The sequence below is a fragment of the Micromys minutus genome (genome assembly GCF_963924665.1).
Source record: "Micromys minutus genome assembly, chromosome: X".
NCBI classification, from domain to species: Eukaryota; Metazoa; Chordata; class Mammalia; order Rodentia; family Muridae; genus Micromys; species Micromys minutus.
Window position 1 is genome coordinate 19,512,421 of NC_137970.1, and position 18,755 is coordinate 19,531,175.

The following is an 18,755-nucleotide window of genomic DNA, read 5'->3' on the forward strand; positions in this document are numbered from 1 at the left end:
TTGTCTTGGGTTTTCTATTGATGTGATAAAAACTTTTGGGGAAAAGAGACTTGATTTCAGTTTATGCTTCTACATCACAATCCATCACTAAAGGAAGTCCAGGCAGGAACTCAAGGCAGGAAGTTGCACAGAGGCCATTGAGGAACACTCTTTTCTGGCTTGCTTCCCCTGGCTTGCTCAGCCTGTTTTCCTATACATCCCAGGACCCCCGGCCCAGGAGTTGCATCATCCTTAACAGGCTCTGTCTTCACACATCAATCATTAATCAGGAAAATGTCCCATAGGCTTGGCCTATAGGCCAATTTAATGGAGGCATTTTGTCAATTCTTTTTTTCTCAAGATTCCCTTTTCCTAAATATGTCTAGTTTGTGTCAAATTGACAAAAACTGACCAGCACAATTGTTATCCATATACAACATACCGAATGTTCAGTGATAGACCCTTGAGGTTGGATGCACCCTCACTTTGGATCTTGTGGTGCTATATCCTCCTACATGAGAAAGAATAAGTCCAGTGTGGAAAGAAGACTTGGCTAATACTAATACAGTCTGCATCAGGACTTGGACATCCCCTCCAACCCCACTGCCATCTTGAGAAGCGAAACATCACAAAAATAATTTGGAAGCAGAAATACTATAAATGATACACAGTAGATGATCATTGATTGTTCATGACGATGATGATGATGATGATGCAATCAAACTCATGGAGCAGGGCGTTGTCTTCCCAGGTTAGAGCCTAGGATTTGGTCAACTGAATAAATGCGTGCTGGGTGTTTGTAAGGAAATCAGACGCCCTGGAGCAGGGGGTTAGTACAGAGGGTTCTGGCTTCTATTCTATAAGGAGCTGTGGAGTCACTGAAGTTTGGCTAAACACTTGATACTCGAGAATAACTGAGCTGGACTTTGGAAGCTGTCTAGTTGCTATAGAGTGCAATGGAGAGTTTTAATAATTGCAGTAAAGTCCTCTGTGGCCTTGATTCTCTGTTCCTTTAAGGGGACAAAAAAGACAACAAGTTGGTGCCACTGTTAACAGCTGAATATGCAGCAGGTGCCAGGCACTTTAAGCCTGAAAGCCATTCCATGAAGGGAGGGATTCTTGCTTCTGCCCCACACTGCCCCGTTTACTGAGTGAAATATCTGAGGTTCTTAGATAGCAAGATATCTTTAGGATAATGTGGCCAGCAAGCAGTCAGACTTTTGCAGTCAGACTCACTTAGCACCCTAGTGAAGACCCTGATGCTTGCCTGCCCTACTTTGCTGGAGAGTGTGTGTGTGTGCTCATTCTCGAAACAAATGCTCTTCTAAAATCATCCTCTCAACATAGATATGGATAATATCCACAAGAAACCTAAGAATATATCTTGGCTCTCTCAGCTGAAGACAGAGCCTCATGCATTCATTTCTGTGCCTTTTGCAGCTCAGCCTGGGAGAGGACCTGGGGTGTGGGGTGAAGAGGGAGGAAGACTTCTTATACTCTCACACTTCCATCGTCCCCAGTTTTTCTTCCTCTCCTCTTCTGCTCCCAGTACAGTAGCTTCTCTGTCCTAACCTCCATTACACAAGTACATGTGCATATATACATGCAGACATGCTATCCGTGTGACTAATTTTTTGTACAGGCACGTGTGCCTATATAGCACACACTCTTCTCGGGGAGGAAGAGTGAGAGGAGAGGGGGCCTGGTTTTGCTCATTTCCTGGCTTTCCTCAGAGCTGGCCCTCACTTCATTCTCTTTCACCTTTTTGTTTTTTGCATCTGGGGCCATGCATAATGAAGAAGGCAGTCTGGTACAGTAGAAAGGAGCCTAGCAGCTGACTCATTTACCCTCTCAGCTTGAGTCTGTTCATCTGGAAAATAAGCAGGTCGGACTAGGCAGTTGGCAAAGCCTCTCCTATCTTGTTAATAATGTCTGGCATTTGTCTGCTTGGTTCCAAAGAGCTTAATCATCCCAACAACTCTGTGAGGACCAACCTTGTATTACAAATGGGGAAACTGAGGCTCAGACTCAGAGAAAAGAAGTAGCTTGCCTAAGTCACAGGGATGGTAAGTAGGAGAGACAATATCTGAACCTGGATGTCTCTGGCTGCTTCTCTAGCCACACTCCGAGGAAAACCACACTCATTGTGATTGCAGCTAGTTCTCTGACTCCAGCACACCTCCAGTGGCCTCTGCTTGCTTCCCGAGCCCACTAGTCCTTCTCCCCATTGCTCCAACTGATTAAGCACTCATCATCATGGTCTTTGCACTTGCTGTTCTCCATGCATGAGTGAAACACGTGTGTTTGTGTTTTAATAACGTACAGTGGGGCCTCAACATGGGGTAAGGGGAAAGAGTGGTGAGTCTGTATTGACTGTTGGTTTTATTTTTCCCTGTTTCTCTTTCAGATCTGACGGCGAGAATTCCAGAACAGTCAGGTCAGTACCTCGTTTCTTTAGTAGTACTTGGGGGCTGGGCCTGGGGAGGAGGTGTTTTCTGGTTGTTACTTTGGGATCCATGGGTAGGGGTCAATGGCACGGTTCATTCCCCCATTGGTATTAGAAGTGGGTGTGGAATAGAAGGGAGGATGGGGAAAATATGGCAGGCTTAGAGGTGATGGTGTTAGACTGTCATTCCGTCCTTGCAGTCCTAGGGGACTTGAGAGCTTTGCTGCACACCTCAAGGGCACATAAGACATCAGCTCCAGACCCATGAATTTTTCTGTTTTCTTCTTCCAGGAGGGAAGGGAACAGTGGACACTAGGCTTGCCTGGCCTTATTTTCCCTTTGTCTCAAGTAATATGACTTACATTGACTTTAGATGTGATACATTTTAGATATTAGAAACATATACGGTATGCTGGGTGGTGGTGTCGCATGCCTTTAATCTCAGCACTTGGGAGGCAGAGGCAGTTGGATCTGTATATTCAAGGCCAGCCTCAGTTATAGAGTGAGTTCTAAGACAGCCAAAGCTACACAGAGAAACACTGTCATGAAAAACCCAAAAGGAAGGAAGAAAGGAAGGAAGGAAGGAAAGAAGATAACGGTGACAAAGGAAGCAGTTTTGCTAGCTAGGTTAAAAGCTTATGAGCAGAAGTAAAGCTGGAGTAAGACCAGGGCCCTTTGTGTGTGCCTCTGGCCCTCTTCTGTCAGAAACCTCAGGAAGGCAGAAGTGTCAGTAATAGGGATAATGTAGGGATAGTGAGGTGGTTTGAGGTGTGGTCTAGTCTTAGCATCTGAATTGGGAACTATGGCTTTTAAGATAAGATGGGCCCAGGCAGTAAAGACATACAATGGGGACAGTCCATGCTCTCTAGGCTTGCACTAGTAAATATGACATCTTTGTGATGGGTAAAAAACAGATCACTTAAGCAACTATTCTTCCTTCTGAATGAATCAATTGGGAAAATGTTCCCTTCCTTGTGAGCCTTGCTCACCAGGCTTCCCAGGTCAGTAAACACCGCACAAATGGGATGTTAGCCTCTATTCACAGCCTCTCTGTAAACCCTTGGGTGGGGCACAGCTTGCCCAACCATATGTAACAGCACAGTTCCTGTCGTGCCATGCACATTACTGGACATGGGCTGGGGTCAGAAGTTGTCTGTATACAGACAGAATTTGTCCTAGCATCCCCTTGCAGGAGGTCTGGGGTGAGCAAATTGGTGCCCAGGTCCAAGGGGGAGGGTGGACACATGCTGAAGCCAGCATTAAATCAGTAAGAATGCAGTAGATATAGTCAGCCCGGATGTCTGGGCAAGAGGTCTGTGATGGCACATAATTAATCCTTGCATGCAGCCAAGGAGCAAGGCCAGGCACAGCTTGTTCTAGCACTTAGGATGGCACGTGTCAGAGAAAGGACACAGATCTCAATGTCCTTGTGGGTTTGGAGAAAGGCAACCTGGGCTAACCTCAAGCCAAGGCCTCTCATGAGCATCTCTGTTGATGTACCTGCTAACTTGTTGAGGAACCAGACTGAACTCATCTCTAGTTATCAGCTCTTCCCAGCTGGGGGAGCTCCTGGAACCTTTAGTTCATGGTATTTAAAAATGACCATAATTGTGAGTCATGTGGTGACATATATTGGGCCTTTATAACTTAATAGAACTTGTCGAGGATTTGTTTTATTTGATCCACCCAGCAACACTGTGGATAGAACCTATGCTGGCCTTATCATCTTTGTTTTACAGTTGAGGAAACAAGCCAGGATTCAAACTCCAGTCAGTCTGGCACCAAGCCCAGATTACTGCCTTTACTGTCACTGTGGGACTTCATAACAGCTTTGTAGATGATGATCGTCCTCACCATCATCCAAATATTAGTAATCATAATAATTATCATTAATTCTTCATATACTAAGAACTGTAAATATGATCGTATTTAATGTTCACAGCAGCTTCATTAGGCGTGGATTATGATGTCTGATTTGCAACTGAAGAAAAGGAGCCTGGTGTGGAGGCAAAGGCCATTAATCCCAGCTCTTGGGAGTCAGAAACAGGAATATCTCTGAGTTCGAAGTCAGCCTGATCTAAAGAACAAGTTCCAGGATAGCCAGGGCTACATAGTAAAACTCTTGTCTCAAAAACAAAACAAAAGCAAATGAGGAAAAGGAGATCCTAAGAGGGGCAGAGCCTTACCCAGGCAAAAAAGATCAATGGGGTGGGGTGGCATTCTTCGGATGCATACTCTGAACTCTCTGGTTCTGGAGCTAGTGTTGATTTTACTTGGATTTGCTTCCTGGTGTGAAGACTAGTCTCATATTCAAGGCCACTCTAATAGCTTTGAGGACTCAGCTGGCAGACTAAACTCGGACTATGGGAAGGGCCTATAGCAGTAACACATATAAAGCAAAGTCTTGCAAGTAGTGAGCAGACCCTTTCATTTGGAACCACAGTTGGATGGGGCTTGCTGAGGATACGTTTCAGACCCAATGCATATATTCTCAGGTTCACTACAGTTAGGGAGTGCTTCTTGGGGTAGACAGTCTGTAAGCAGGCAGGGCTACACAAGACAGACTTTACATAAGGAGAGTCCATGGATGTAGAGTCAGAATGACCAGGAAAGCAAGGGATGTGTTTAAAGCCAGGGACCAGTCAGTTGGGCTAAAGCAGACGTGAGTGGAAAGCACTTCTAAAGGTAAGAACCATGTTGGATCAGGGATGTGTCACAGATCTCTTCAGGCATATCCAGCCTTTTGACTCTGATGACATGATGCTGTCATCTACAAAGTTCACACAGAGGGATCGTGTAAACTGATTATTACAAAACAACACAAAAAAGAACATCTCAGCTGGGGAGAAGGTTCATTTGGTAAAGTGTTTGCTAAGCATAAGGACCTCTGACTGATGCCCAGAAGCCATATAAAAAGCTAGGCATGACAGCAGGATCTGGTGGTCACACTGCTAGGGAGACAGATTCCTGGAGCTCACTGGCCAGCAGCCATCCTGACAAATCAGCGAGAGATCCTGTCTTAAAATAGAGAAGAATGATTGGAGACACCTATTTTCAGTCTCTGGCCTTCACATACGCACACACACATGCACTCACACACATACACATGTTCTTGTGTGCCCACATGTGCACATACTCACATACACACACACATACACCTGCACATGTGCACACATGCATGCACACAGACACAAACCAATCTCATATGTTTTAAATAGGTTCATAATTTTGTGGTGGCATTATTTATAGCTATCCTGGGGTGCCAGCAGCCTCTGAACTGTAGGCCATACACATCTGAAGCTAAGGAAAGTTGGCCCTGTGGCACAGAAAATGGGTAGAAACACTGGATCCCAGCTAAGGGCTCCATTTTGGGCTCTGTTGCTTTCTCGTTATTTGACTGGGCAAATTTGTTTGTCTCTTGGAAACCCCAAGTTTCTTCATCCAGTACGCACCTGCATTCATGATTGTGTACATATGTGGGTGCATCTGTGAGTGGAGAAGAATTGGGTGATGGGGGGAAATGCAGGAAGAAGACAAGTAGGCCTCAGCTAGTGTGAAAACTGAATAGCAAGGAGTGCGCATGGCAGGTAGACTGCAAACTACCCATGTCGGGGCCCAGGCTCTAGGACCCCTCAGAACTCAGTGCAAGAATGTAATTAAAGCTGAGCAGCTGACAGTGAGGCAGGGGGCCAAGGTGGATGTCTGGGTTTCCTGTATATCCAACAGAATTTGTCAGACCTAAAGGCACATAAACCAAAGTCATATTAAGAGTGGCCATAGCTAAATATCACAAAGCTATCATCATAGCCTGCTTCCTAGCTTTTTTTTTTTTTTTTTTTTTTTTGCCATCACATAAACACTCTGGTCCTTTGTTTCTCTTTTATAAAATGGTCTGACTTCACTGAGTTGGGGGGAAATTGAAGTAACCCTATGCTCAACATCAAATAGCAGCTCAACCAACTGCACCACAGCCTCCCTTAAACTAATGAGTGTGATATAAAGTCATGCTGCAAAGTGTGGACAAATGTAGAACTTAAAAGCAGGCAGGCAGGAGGGGCTAGATTGGTCCCATCAGCAGAAGGTGAGGGAGTTCCAGATGTCCCAGAGGCAATCATGGCTGTAAGAGGTCAGGCTAGAACTTCATGGCCCTGGAGGACCTGGCTGAGGTTGCTAGGCATGCAATGGTAAGAGCAAGAGAAGGTGGCCTGTTGCTAGGGAAGGAGGGAGGGGGTAGGGGAGCCACTGACACCCTCTGAGCCAGGGACATCCCCATGGCAACAGAAGCCACTGGTGTCTGGAGAAGTGGGAGGAGGAGCAATGGCTGGCTCTGTTCCCAGAGGAGGCCTCCCACTCTGGGCCTCAGTGTCCCTAATCTGTCCCACTGAAAATTTGGTTTAGGTATTTTGAAGATTCTTTCTTGTTTTGACCTCCTAGGATGACTAAGACCTTACAGTCCTTTCTTGGCTTCCCCCATTCACATATCTGAGATACTGTAACCAGTCCCCAGAGCCACCCAGCTATGTCCAGGCCTTCCCTCCCATATGCTTCCTGTTTAGCTCTGCCTGGCTACCCACCCTGCCCAACTCTCTGTTCCTACTGCTTCCTGTGCCTCCAGCCTTTTTCACTTACTGCCTGCAACATGCTCTCTGTCTGGGAGGGGAAGCAGTTCCCATCCTGTAGAGTGTGGGAAGCCTGGCCCCCATCCACTCAGACTGCTTCCTCCATCCTAGGCTTCCCGGATGTCAAAGGTCTGACCTCACCTCCCCCACCCCATGTGGAATCACTGTTGCAATTTATTGAGCTATTTCTAAGAGCTGGGCTCTCCACATGATATTTGGCAGGTACATTTATAGTGACATATTGTGATTTCCCCACTTTACATAAGACTGTATTGGGTAAGCTCCTGGGATTTGTCTGAGGTCCTTCTGGTACCCTATGGTGGGTCTAGATTTAGAACCTGTCTCTGTATCATTCCTTTTGCCCCTAGCCTGGGGTGCAGGTGCGATTTTTCATCTTCGGCAGCAGCAGCCCTACCAAATGATGGCTGAGTATTTTATGTAGTCTCATTTTGTCTCCACTACACTCTTAAAGCTATATATTCGTGTTATTTTACAAACCAAGATTCTAAGGCTTAGGAAGCTAAGTTAATTTGCCCCGAGGTAAAAATTAAGGTGGAAAGTAGATCATCAGATTTGTAATTACCACAGTGTTGTGAAGTTAGCCTGATTGCTTTCCTGAACCATGGAAAACATACACTTCCTAAGTAGCAGACCTGGGTTGGACAATCTGTTTTTGAGTAGGGGTGACACAGAAAGAGGTAATTGGGGGGACCTCTGCCCATAGGGAGCTCTTAGTCTAGGGTTGCTACAGACAAAGATACGTTAGTTTTAGAATGTGAAAAGGTGGATGGCCAGTATGTAAGAACAAGAGTCGGGAGGGATTGATCTGGCTTCTGATAACAAGACAGAAGGAAGGACTGAGGGGAGCCGGGTGATTTTCCCAAAGGAGGAACCTTTTCTGGGAGCTCCAGAGAGATGAGTTAGGGCAAATGGTTCCTCTTCTCCCCTTCCTCTCTCGGTTCTCCTGCCTCCACTTGGCCCAGCCCCCGGAAGTGGGTGACCCCTAAGCTGGCTGAGTGCCTGGTTGGCACCAAAATAAACTTGCCTTCCCTCTCTTTCCCTCCCCTTGCCTCTGTCCCCTCTGTCCTGGCTTTAATTAGCAGCCCTAGGGATGAGTCACTTGGCAGCTGGGGAAGGAGGCTATGCAGAGCCCAGTTAAGCTTCGACTCTTGCCCTGAGCATTACAGGCAGCACCACTGTGTTCATATGTGTGGGTGTGTATTACTGCATGTCAGGGAGGCTCTGCGTCATTGCTGCTGAGAAAAGTGCAGGGGCAACTTTGCATGCTGCCTCAAGGCCATGCATGTCAGGGTATTTGCATATAGTCAGATCTGGTGGTTGCGGCATTTGTCTCTGTGTTTCGCTGACTGTCTCTTGGTGTGAAGGTCTGGCTGTAGTGTGTGGCTGTGATAGCAAGTGTCAGGAAATGAGGGAGGGAGTTTTTGGGGCTAACAAAGACAAATGCCATAATAATTGCAGTCACTTCTCCTGATGTTTTCACTTATCCCAGCCCTGAGCTTGGGTTCCCAAATTTCTCTTGTCTTAGTTCGTGTACGTCTTGTTGCAGGGAACAGAAACTTAACCAAGCTCAAGCATGGGGAGGGAAGGGTTATACTGAGGCCACACCTCACAACGTTAAGAACAGTAAATTAATTATAGCCATGCTTTTCTACCACCAAAATCAAGACCAGAAGTCAAGCAACAAGACTGGTCTTTGACTCTATGGATCTCTTGAGCCAATCTGTGTCTTGTCTTTACCCCCCATAGCATAGCTTGCTTGACCCCTGTCATCTCTCCCTCTCCCTCTCTCCTCTGTGGCTTCCTCTGCTACTTTGCACCCTAGCATGGTCACAACCTAGAAGCTATGTGACTTAAGGTCCCTGTCATCTAACTGCAAAAATCCTGTCCAGCCTCTGATAATACAAGACAGCAAGATGGATTTCTGTTCTTTTGAAAATGGACAAGTGTAGGGAGGTAAAGTACTTAGAACCTGGTGTTTCTTTTGCACTGAGCAGGGTTTTTACGTGCACAAAAGCAAGGTTAGGAGTTGGGTGTTGTGGCACATGCTTTTAATCCCAGCACTTGGGTGGTAGAGGCAGGAGGACCTCTGAGTTTCAGGATAGCCAGGTCCCTCAGGGTAAGATCCAGGGGAACCAGGGCTACACAAAGAAACTCTGTCTCAAAAAGCAAATGAACACAAATTTGAGGTCAGATGTTAAAATTGCCCATTCACCGAGTTTTTGGTCCTTACTTATTTCTAGGTGACCTTTGTTCTCTGCTTTCAAATTCCATGTTCCTGTATCAAAACACACTATTATATCTAAAGAAATTCTTCACTTTTTCTTATGATGTTTATATTGAACCCAGGACCTAATGCATGCTAGGAATATACTCTATTCCTGAGGTATGCTGCTTCTTTATTTTAAGTCAAAATACCTTTTAAACTTTTTTTTTTTTTTTTTTTTTTTTTTTTTTTGAGATGGAGTCGCACTCTGTATCCCTGGCTAGCCTGGAACTCTCTATGTAGACACAGCTGGCCTTGAACTCACACCGAGAGCATTACTGAGTGCTGGAATTAAGGGCATGTACCACCATGCCCAACAATACCTTTCAAGTGCACAGTGCACATGGCCATTGCTACCAGTTTGTGGCAGTTTTCATAGCCTCAGAACAACTGGTATAATGCTCCTGATGGTACAGCTGCTACCAAATTCATGGTCACTTTAGAGATTTTTTTTTCTGTTTTGTTTGTTCAGTGACTAAATTTATAGCTATTTTGTAGTATATAATTACAGACACACATTATCAATATTACCAGCGTGACGCTTGAGCTTACTTTTCCATTAATACAAACCCTAAAGTTTTTACATTAATTACAGAGGGAATTAATGACCCCTTAGACAAGTTTTTACCTATTAGTATAGAGTTAGGAACAAGCTGTACTAGTAATGACTGGTCTCCAGATGTGAGGGCAATGGCCATAGCTCTGGACTTGGCCCTAACCTAGCATCCTCTGGCTGAAACTAGAGTCTTCTTACTACCTCACCTGGGGCCTGCTTGTTCTGGTCCAGCAAGAGGTGCTGATTTTTAATAAATATTATCCCTCTATTATTACTGTTAAGTCTAAATAACAGAGATTATCCCAGGCTCTGGCAGAATCTCTTTCAGCTCCTCTTCCTTCATTTTTATTGTTCCAAATATTAATTATTGCTTTGGCTCTGAAAATATCCATTGAATTTCAGTTAGTGTTACAGACTACTTGACACACATTATCTTTAGTCTTCATAACCATCCTTCCAAGTAGGGGTGATTTAAGGGTGGGGAAACATATATCTAGAGAAGGTGAAGTGACTTGCCAAAGCATCACTGTATCCATTCATGAATTTTGTCCTTCATTCAATAATGATTTATTGAATACCTACTAATACCAGTTGATTCGATGTGGCAAATAAGATGGTTACAGTAAAGTGATGGGCCCTGTGCTGGATTCCACTGGCTGGATAGGAAACAGAACATGATCCACAATTATAAGAGGAGTGTGATGTGTGGAAGCATCAAGGAAGTATGCCTAACCCAGTCTTAGAAGATTCCCAAGCTGATGTCCAAACTGAGACTTGGAGGATGAGGAGAAGTGATCTAAGGGAGGATGAAGTGCTGTGAGATGAAATAGACGGTATTAGAGGCTGGAAGTGGGGGAGGAGTGGTTGGTACCTGGATTTGTAAGAGACTAAAGCTTTGTCTGCAGTGGGAGTGGATTGTTAAGAGAAATATCTGGAAATTAGAAGCGTGTACATTAGGAGGCTGGAACAGGGGTCCTAGCCAGTTGTACCCACTGTTAGGGAGCTACAGGGCTCCTGGAAATGTGTACTGGGCCAGGCTGCCTCCTGGGTGGGTCTGTATGTCATCCTCACTGTATTGTAGTGGCTTCAGTGCCCTCTAGTGTCCACTGGCCCATCTTGCAGCTGTGCTCTGCCATTAACATTTGTGACCATCTGCGCCTGTGCCAGGTGCTGGGGACATTGGGATCAGTGAGACACCTGTTCTTACAGATTTCCAAATTAAGTAGATGAAACAGTGAACAGTATGAAAGGGGTGGAAGGGCACTAGGGAGGTGATCCACCCTGCCTATGTGGGATCAGGGCAGGTTTCCAGAAGACATGGCTTCTAGCCGACTCTTGAAGACTATTCAGGTGGGGAGGTGGCTCTTGGGGCCCAGAGGAAGAGTACAAGTTAAGGCGTGGCCCGGAGCAGCTTCGTATACCTGGGAATTAGCAGTCATTCTGTCTGGTGAGGTGCAAGTTAGGAGAAGATACTGATAAGATGCAGGCAGGAGGAGCTCAAGTGTAAGGCCAGTCTGGGCTCCAAGGCAAAACCTGAGCTCAAAAAAAAAAAAAAAAAAAAAAAAAAATGGAGGAAGATCAAGATGAGCTGAAGGTGGGAGAAGGGAGGAGGGGAGCTAGGTTAACTACGGATCTATGATACCTGCTACTAGCTCTCATTAACTGGTATTTAAAGCATGGAACCATGCTCAGAGCTTCCTTACCCTTTGGAATCACACATCCATCTTAGTATCTGATGAGATCTAGAGACTATATTTCTCCGAGAATACTTTCCATACAACTCCAGGGGCTTTACAGGTACTCCCTTCCATGCCTACCAACAAACCACACACTTCTAAACTAGCCCTGGTATGAGTAAGGAAAGCCTATCCTGTCCTCCAAAGATTTGCAATGTTAACCACGCCTGCACCTCCAGCCAGCCTCATGTGTGTCTCTGCAGCACCCCCTCAGCCACATTGGCCTTCTTGAAGTTCCTAGAAGTAGCACCCCAGGTCTTTTCTTCTGCACTGAATTCTTTCTCCTTCCTGTCTCCATGTGAACATAATGTCTGTCTCCTCCCAGACATAAGCTTCCTGAAGACAGGACATTATCTACCTTTCGAGTCCAGCAGTGTGCCAAGTCCACAGTATCTGCCAGATGAAGGACTCACTAGTACCCTGTGGCTGGAAAGAAACTCCTCACTCTGAATTCATTCAGTTCCCTGTGGTTCATTATATAAGTTTATGTAATGTGCTTAGATATGCCTGAATCACACAAAGGCAGTTCATTAACAGATATTTTCCTAGAATTCTTCCCCATCCCTGAAGCAGATGGGCTTCTCAAAAGTCCCCCTCTGTCCACTAGAGAAGGGTCAGACACTCTTGCTCAAACAAGACTCTTCCATAATCATGGGCATACTTGAGCTTATGGAATTTTGACAAGAACTTATGAGGTAAGCCAGGTACGGTGGCACATTCCTATAATTCCAGCACTCAGCAAACTGAAACAGGAGGATTGCTGTGATCTGAGGTCAGTCTGGGTTACATAACAAGTAGCAGGCCAGCGCAAGGCTATGTAGCAAGACCCCCCCCCCCATTGCAAAAATTGATGAATGTAAAAAGCAGCGCTAGAGCATGGTAGGATGGCACACACTTGTAGTCTCAGGACTTGATAAGCTAAAGCAGAAGAAATAGGAATTTGAGGCAATCCTGGGCTACAGAGCAAGATTTTTTTAAACAAACCCAACCAAACCTCCGGATGTATAAAATAGAGGAGACTGAAGAGTTCCCACAGATGCCAGGCTTGTAGTGCCTCTCTCTTCCTAGCTGCTTTGGCTTTCTTCAGATGAGCCAGTTGTCCTGGTAGGGAGACAGGAAGGCTGGCCTGTGGCCTGTCATCTCCTATTTCTTCTGGATTACTGACCACCCTGGCCCTTCCCAGGAGCCTTCTGCTCAGAACAGCCAGGAACCTGGGCTCTGGGGCCATGAAAGGCTGGAATGCTCAGAGTTGGACCCAGGTTCCTTTTTTAAAGGAATGTTCCCATCCTTCAAACCCTCAAAATTCTGTTTTCTCTGATGCTACCCATATAGACAGTAGAGACTGCCATGTGGGTAGACAGAGTGCCCTGATAGATCAACATTGCTGAGATTCTTTTGCTACTGTTCAGGCTTTGGTTATTGCACCTATAGAATCCGGATGGACAGTCTTCCTGGACAGACAGCCTCTTGGATGTAAATGGAGTGAGTACGCTTCTCAGTTGTTTGGTTTTTTTGCCAGTGTAGAAAACAACAGAGAAGCGAATGAGAGCTTACTATAGTCACAAAGAGTAGTGTTCCTGGCCACGCCCTCATACCAGAAACTGATTTGGATTTTACTTGATGTAGATTGTTCTAGGATAGTCTATATAGCTCTGTAAATGTGCTGAGATGAGGATGCTTGTAAAAAGCTTCTGCTAAGAGATTTCTGTAAGTACAAAATGGTAATAAGGCTGAGGGTGCAGATTTCAGAATTTGGAATAGGAATAGCCAATTTAAGCCCTAATCTTGGGGTTCTGATACTACCACCACCACCACTACTACTAGTCCTACTACTACTAAGCTTTTGTATCTCAGTTGTCTATAGAGGGTATTCAAATAGGCCTTGTGACACAAACTTTTCAGCATGCGACGACTGTTTGTGAAGATTGCAGAGGAGATGCACATGATGGGGAGGACAGCCCCAGGTTTGGCTGTGAGGAATAAGAGAGCTCTTTAAACTGCTTCCTCTTGTTAGGAATTCCCAGCCCTTGGAGAGCAAGGAAGGAGCAAAGTTTCCAATTGCAGCCTGGCCTGCAGCCCAGCTAGCCTGGCCCCTCCTCCTTGGCTCCTCCTTCTAGGGAAGGGCTGAAAAAGAAGGGGTGGGAATAGTGACCGGGTAGCACTGGCAGGGGGGGGAGGAAGGGGGACTGCCCCTGGGACAAGCCCAGACTCATGGAATCCCCGTGGAGGAGCAACAGGTAGGAACCTGGGCCACATAGCCTGATCCCCTTCTTCCTGCTCAGACCTAGACCCACTGCCTGGGCTGCTGATTCAGCTGCCTTCTAGCTTCCTGGTTTCTAGCTCCTTTTTTGTACTCTTGAAGGCCTTTGGTTTGGGAGAGGGAACTGACTTAAGTGGGTGAGTTGGTGGGCATCTGAAAGCCAACTCACTAAAAACCTAGGAGCCCAAAGCAGCACAGTCCGTGGTCTATGAGAGGTGACCTTCGTGACTGCCCTGGCATTATCCTGGCACACTGGCAGTCTGCATGCTCCAGCCACTGACATTCTGATGCCAGCTTTCTAGCAGCCTGAGGGTACCACCGGCTCAGATGCAGTGATACATTGAATCCGGGACCAGTAGTAAATGGCACATAGAGGGTACAAGAGAAGCAGCCAGTCTGATGACAATAGCTACTTGGAGTTTCAGATCTGAATTCTCATGTTCAAAGTTTTTTACAAAATTGGGTATTTTCTGACCTGTAACGAATTAGAGAGTGGGCAGCTGGCCTGAACTCCAGCCCCATTTCTGACTTTTGCTTGGATTCTTGAATGGCCAATACTGACCATCTACCTTTAGGGGCTTATGGAGACAGGGGCTGGCTGACCTGGAGGTGAAGGTTCCACTTTCAGCTTATCCTGGCTGTGGCCACCTGCGTTGGATAGGGCAGGGAGAAGGCATTAGCCCCCCTATATACTATCCCTCCTCTTCCCTCTTTCCATTTTCTGGACTTTAATCACATCCAGCAAGTGCCAGAGGGGCCTTTAGACTGTGCACTAGGGGTGGGGGTGGGGTGCAGCAGAGGGGTGGAGTGTGGGCCCAGCCTTGGGATGTGTGGGGGACAGTAGTGGCCTTGGAAGCAATAGATTCTTCCTTGGAACCTCCCTGTCCTCTACCTTGCCTGCCCTTCCATCTCTAGCTCTGAGTCCTATCCTGTCACCAAGACCACTGAGATCCTGTCAGTCTTCTCTGCCCTCAGCCCCCTCTGCTCTGATATTCTCTGCTCTCCCTGTCTTCTCTCTGTGTCTTTTGTCTAGCCCTTTCTCTGTCTCCCTCTTCTTCTTTCTCCTTTTCTGTCTCTTTTGGTTTCTCTCTGTCTTTTCCTCTGCTCCTTCAGTACCCCACCCCCACCCTAACCTACCCCAGGCCCCTCTTCCCTCTTCCTCTCCCTTCATATGAGGGGTTTTCTCTAAGGGGAACCCTTACATTCACCCACACATCTTTTCCTTCTCTTTCACCCCCCTTCTGCTTTCCTTCCTACCTTCCCCTGTGGTGTCTGGTGTGAGGAGGGCTCCTTTTCCCCTTCCCTGCTGTGGTGTCCTAGCGTCTCTCAGTGACCCAGGTCCCCACGGAGTCACCTGGAACACAGGAGGCCCAAGCCTGGCTCTCGTCTCTACTGCCCCCTGTTGTCATTGTGTTCTGTTTGTGGTTGAGTGCTGTCCTCTCTTTCTTGACTTTGTGGTTTTTTCTTTTTCCTTCCTTCCTTCCTTCCTTCCTTCCCTTTTTCCTCCCCTTTCTTCTTTCCTCCTTTCCTTTCCTCCTCCTTCATTCCTTTTCTCTTTTCCTTCCTTTCCTCTTCCTCCCTTTTCCCTTCTCCCTCACCCTCCTTTCCTGTCTTCCCCTTCTCCCATATCTTCCTTCCTTTCCTTCCTCCCATCCCTTCTCCCTTTCCTCTTCTCTGCCTCTCCTGTGAGCCTTCCCTTTCCCCATCCCTCACCCACTCTTACCTCCTTGTCCCCACTGCCCACCCTGCCTCTCCCCTCCTTCCCTGTCTCTTTCTCTGTCTCTCTTTCCCTGTCTCTTGCTGTCTCTCAGGTCCACAGCGTCTCATACTCTACACCAGTATTGCTGTCCTACTCAGGTCCTTGACTCCATGAAGCTTACCCCCTCAGGCAGGCTGGCAGAGAGCAGGTAAGAGCTAGACCTATCCTCCCCCAGTCCTTTCCTCCTTCCAAACCAATATGCACCATCATTGCCAGACACCTCCCAACCCCTCCCCCATGTCCCTTAGTCCCCCGTGTGACTGTGGAGTGGTTTTCTGAATGTGTTTATGGAGACTAAAGAGGACCTTCAGAATTTATTTGTACTTTATTATTTCTTTTTTAAGAAATCCACCCTTAGAGGCCTGCCTCCATAGCTGGGAGTGGTTGGTCTTGGAATATGTGGCATCTAAAGGATGTTCTGAAGTATGAATAGGAGACTGTCATTTGGGGACTGTGGAAGGATTTTTAGGCAGAGAGAAGAATCTGCCTACATTATTTTCAAATTAATCAGGAATCTTATTTTGTATTTCTGATTAGAATTCATCAAGAGGAAGAAGAGGAAGTATTAACAGTGATATCAAAAAGGAAGGTCTAGCAGTGTGGTGTCCTTACACCTTGTTCCCAATACTCTGGAGACAGAGGCAGGCAGATCTCTTGAGGTCAAAGCCAGTCTGATCTACTTAGTGAGTTCAAGGCTAGCTGGGACTACACAATGAGATAAATGAACATAACAAAACACCTTGCATTTAAAAGGAAGTAAGAATGGAACTATAGACTATTTAGAATAAATTAATTTGTGAGACCATTTTATCTCACAGCCCATGAGGTATGTCCTTAGAGGCTCTAGAAGAAAACCTATAGTCTCCAGTACTTTATTTTGTGTGGTGCATGGAACAGATCTTAGGGCCTCACAAGTGCTAGGCAAATACTCTATAACAATACTATAATACTATAGTTCCAGCTCTTCTGGTACTGTTATTAGAGAACAAGACAGGACTAATTATTCTCCTTAAGAAGCTAGACAAAGAATAACAAAAGGAAAACAGAATACACTAATTTTTGTAGATGAAGCCAGAAATCAGTGAAATAAAAAACAGAAGTTTTGATTCTCTGGCAGATGTGACTGTGGAAAAGGCAAAACTTGTGACATAAGATTTTTTAAAAAGAGGATTTATTATAGATTTTGAGGAGAAATTTTTAAAGTTATAAGAAATGCTTTCTCTCTCTCTCTCTCTCTCTCTCTCTGTGTGTGTGTGTGTGTGTGTGTGTGTGTGTGTTTATACCAAGAAACACAAAAATGCAATTTAATTGGGTGATTTTCTAGGAACATGTAAATTACTGCAATTACTTACAAAAGGACAAAAAAACTGATTGGGATGGAAAAGTAGGGAATACACTGAAAAAAAAAAAAACTGACCATTTTTTCCTCTTGAGAAATAATACCATGTCCAGTTGTGTTTCTGGAGGTTCTGAAAGTCCTAGCAAATCTTGCAAGGTTGGTTTTAGTAAAAGACAACCATCTTCCCAGTTCATGCTGTAAGGCTAGGGAGGTATCTGGCTGATCAGCAACACACCTGCAGTCCCCAGGCCACTCAAGAGGCCAAGACAAGAATTCTGCATCAGGGTAGGTGTTTGAAGTCAGCCTGAGGAATAGAGAGAGACCCTTTCTCAAAAACAAAGCAGAACAGGGATGGAGATAGAGCTAAATGGAAGAACACAAAGCTCTGGGTTTTTAACCCCCCTGCTCTCAAAAACAAAACAAATACAAAACAAAAAGATTATATCACTGAGGAATTATTTGTCTGTTTGTTATCTATTAGAACTGGGAATTAGATGCAAGGGATCTGTGCATGTTAGACTGAGTTATGTCTGGGACTTCAGACATGTGCTCCTTACCTGATCTAACAAATATTTTAATATAATATTAAATAGAATCCATTAGAGTGTTAAAAGTGTATTTTTCTTGGTTTGGTGGCATAGGTTTGTAATTCCAGTACTTGGAATAGAGGGTAGAGATTGGAAGATAAAGGACTCTAGGTCAGATTTGGCTAGTTTGAACCAAACCTATTCTACATCAGACTGACAGAGAGAAACATAGACACACAGACAGACAGAATATCTTAACAAATAAAGGCTTCCTAGGGGTGCAGGGATTGTCAACATTAAGAACCCTGGGGGTGGGAAAAATGACCCAGTGGTTAAGAGTATTGGGTGCTCTTCCAGAGAACCTGGGTTATATTTCCTGTACTACAAGGCAACTCACAAACTTCTGTAATCTCATTTCCAGGGGATGCCTTCTTCTGCCATCTGTAGGCACCAGGCATGCATTTGGTGCACAGACATACAACAAGTAAAACACCCATATACATTAAAATGATAATGATAAATGTTAGGAACTCTGCTCTTGTAATTTATCACAGTGTTTCTCTTTTATTGGAAAGATCATTTCATGAATGCTAGAAAATGTTCTGATACATTTACAATATATTCTCTTGCTACAATTCTCTTGCTTGTTTTTTTATTTTTAAAGATTTATTATATATAAGTACACTGTAGCTGTCTTCAGACACACCAGAAGAAGGCATCAGATCCCATTACAGATGGTTGTGAGCCACCAATGCAGGGATTTGAACTCAGGACCTCTGGAAGAGCAGTCAGCGCTCTTAACCACTGAGCCATCTCTCCAGCCATAATAGCTTGTTATATAGCAAAAGATAGCTAGTATGCTAAGCTAGGAATTAGTGAAATTTTCCTTAAATTGGTAAAGGTTTGTTTTCATCAGAAATCAGAGACAATCGAATGTATCAATGAAAAGCACTTAATACCTTTCCATTAAGTTTGAGAACAAAATAAAAATGATTGTTATCACTATTACTTAATAATTTTTCAAAAATTTAAACTGGGATTTTAAAAATGACTTTTATTGAAGTTGTTATATGATTTCATACATGTATACGTTTCATTACAATTATAAACAATCTAAAATATGAGTAGTGTAAATATTAGGATGAATCATATTAACATTGTCTGAAGATGATGTGATTGTCTAATCAAAGAGAATAAAATGAAAGGTTTCTTCAATAACTAAGAAATTCCCGTGAGATAGGTTCATACAG

At 44.9% G+C, this 18,755-nt stretch overlaps 1 protein-coding gene across 7 annotated transcripts in view; it reads left to right on the top strand.

The window, feature by feature from the left end:
• Positions 1–18,755, top strand: part of IQSEC2 (IQ motif and Sec7 domain ArfGEF 2) — an 80,821-nt gene that overhangs the window by 19,819 nt on the left and 42,247 nt on the right. For 4 of the 7 annotated variants that reach the window (XM_080909508.1, XM_080909509.1, XM_080909510.1 and 1 more), the window contains exon 2: positions 2,387–2,416. In XM_080909508.1, the coding sequence (XP_080765634.1) occupies positions 2,387–2,416 (30 nt within the window). Of the gene's footprint in view, positions 1–2,386; positions 2,417–13,748; positions 13,858–15,691; positions 15,788–18,755 lie in introns of those variants that run through there. The other 3 variants (XM_080909514.1, XM_080909511.1, XM_080909513.1) reach the window with 2 other exon arrangements.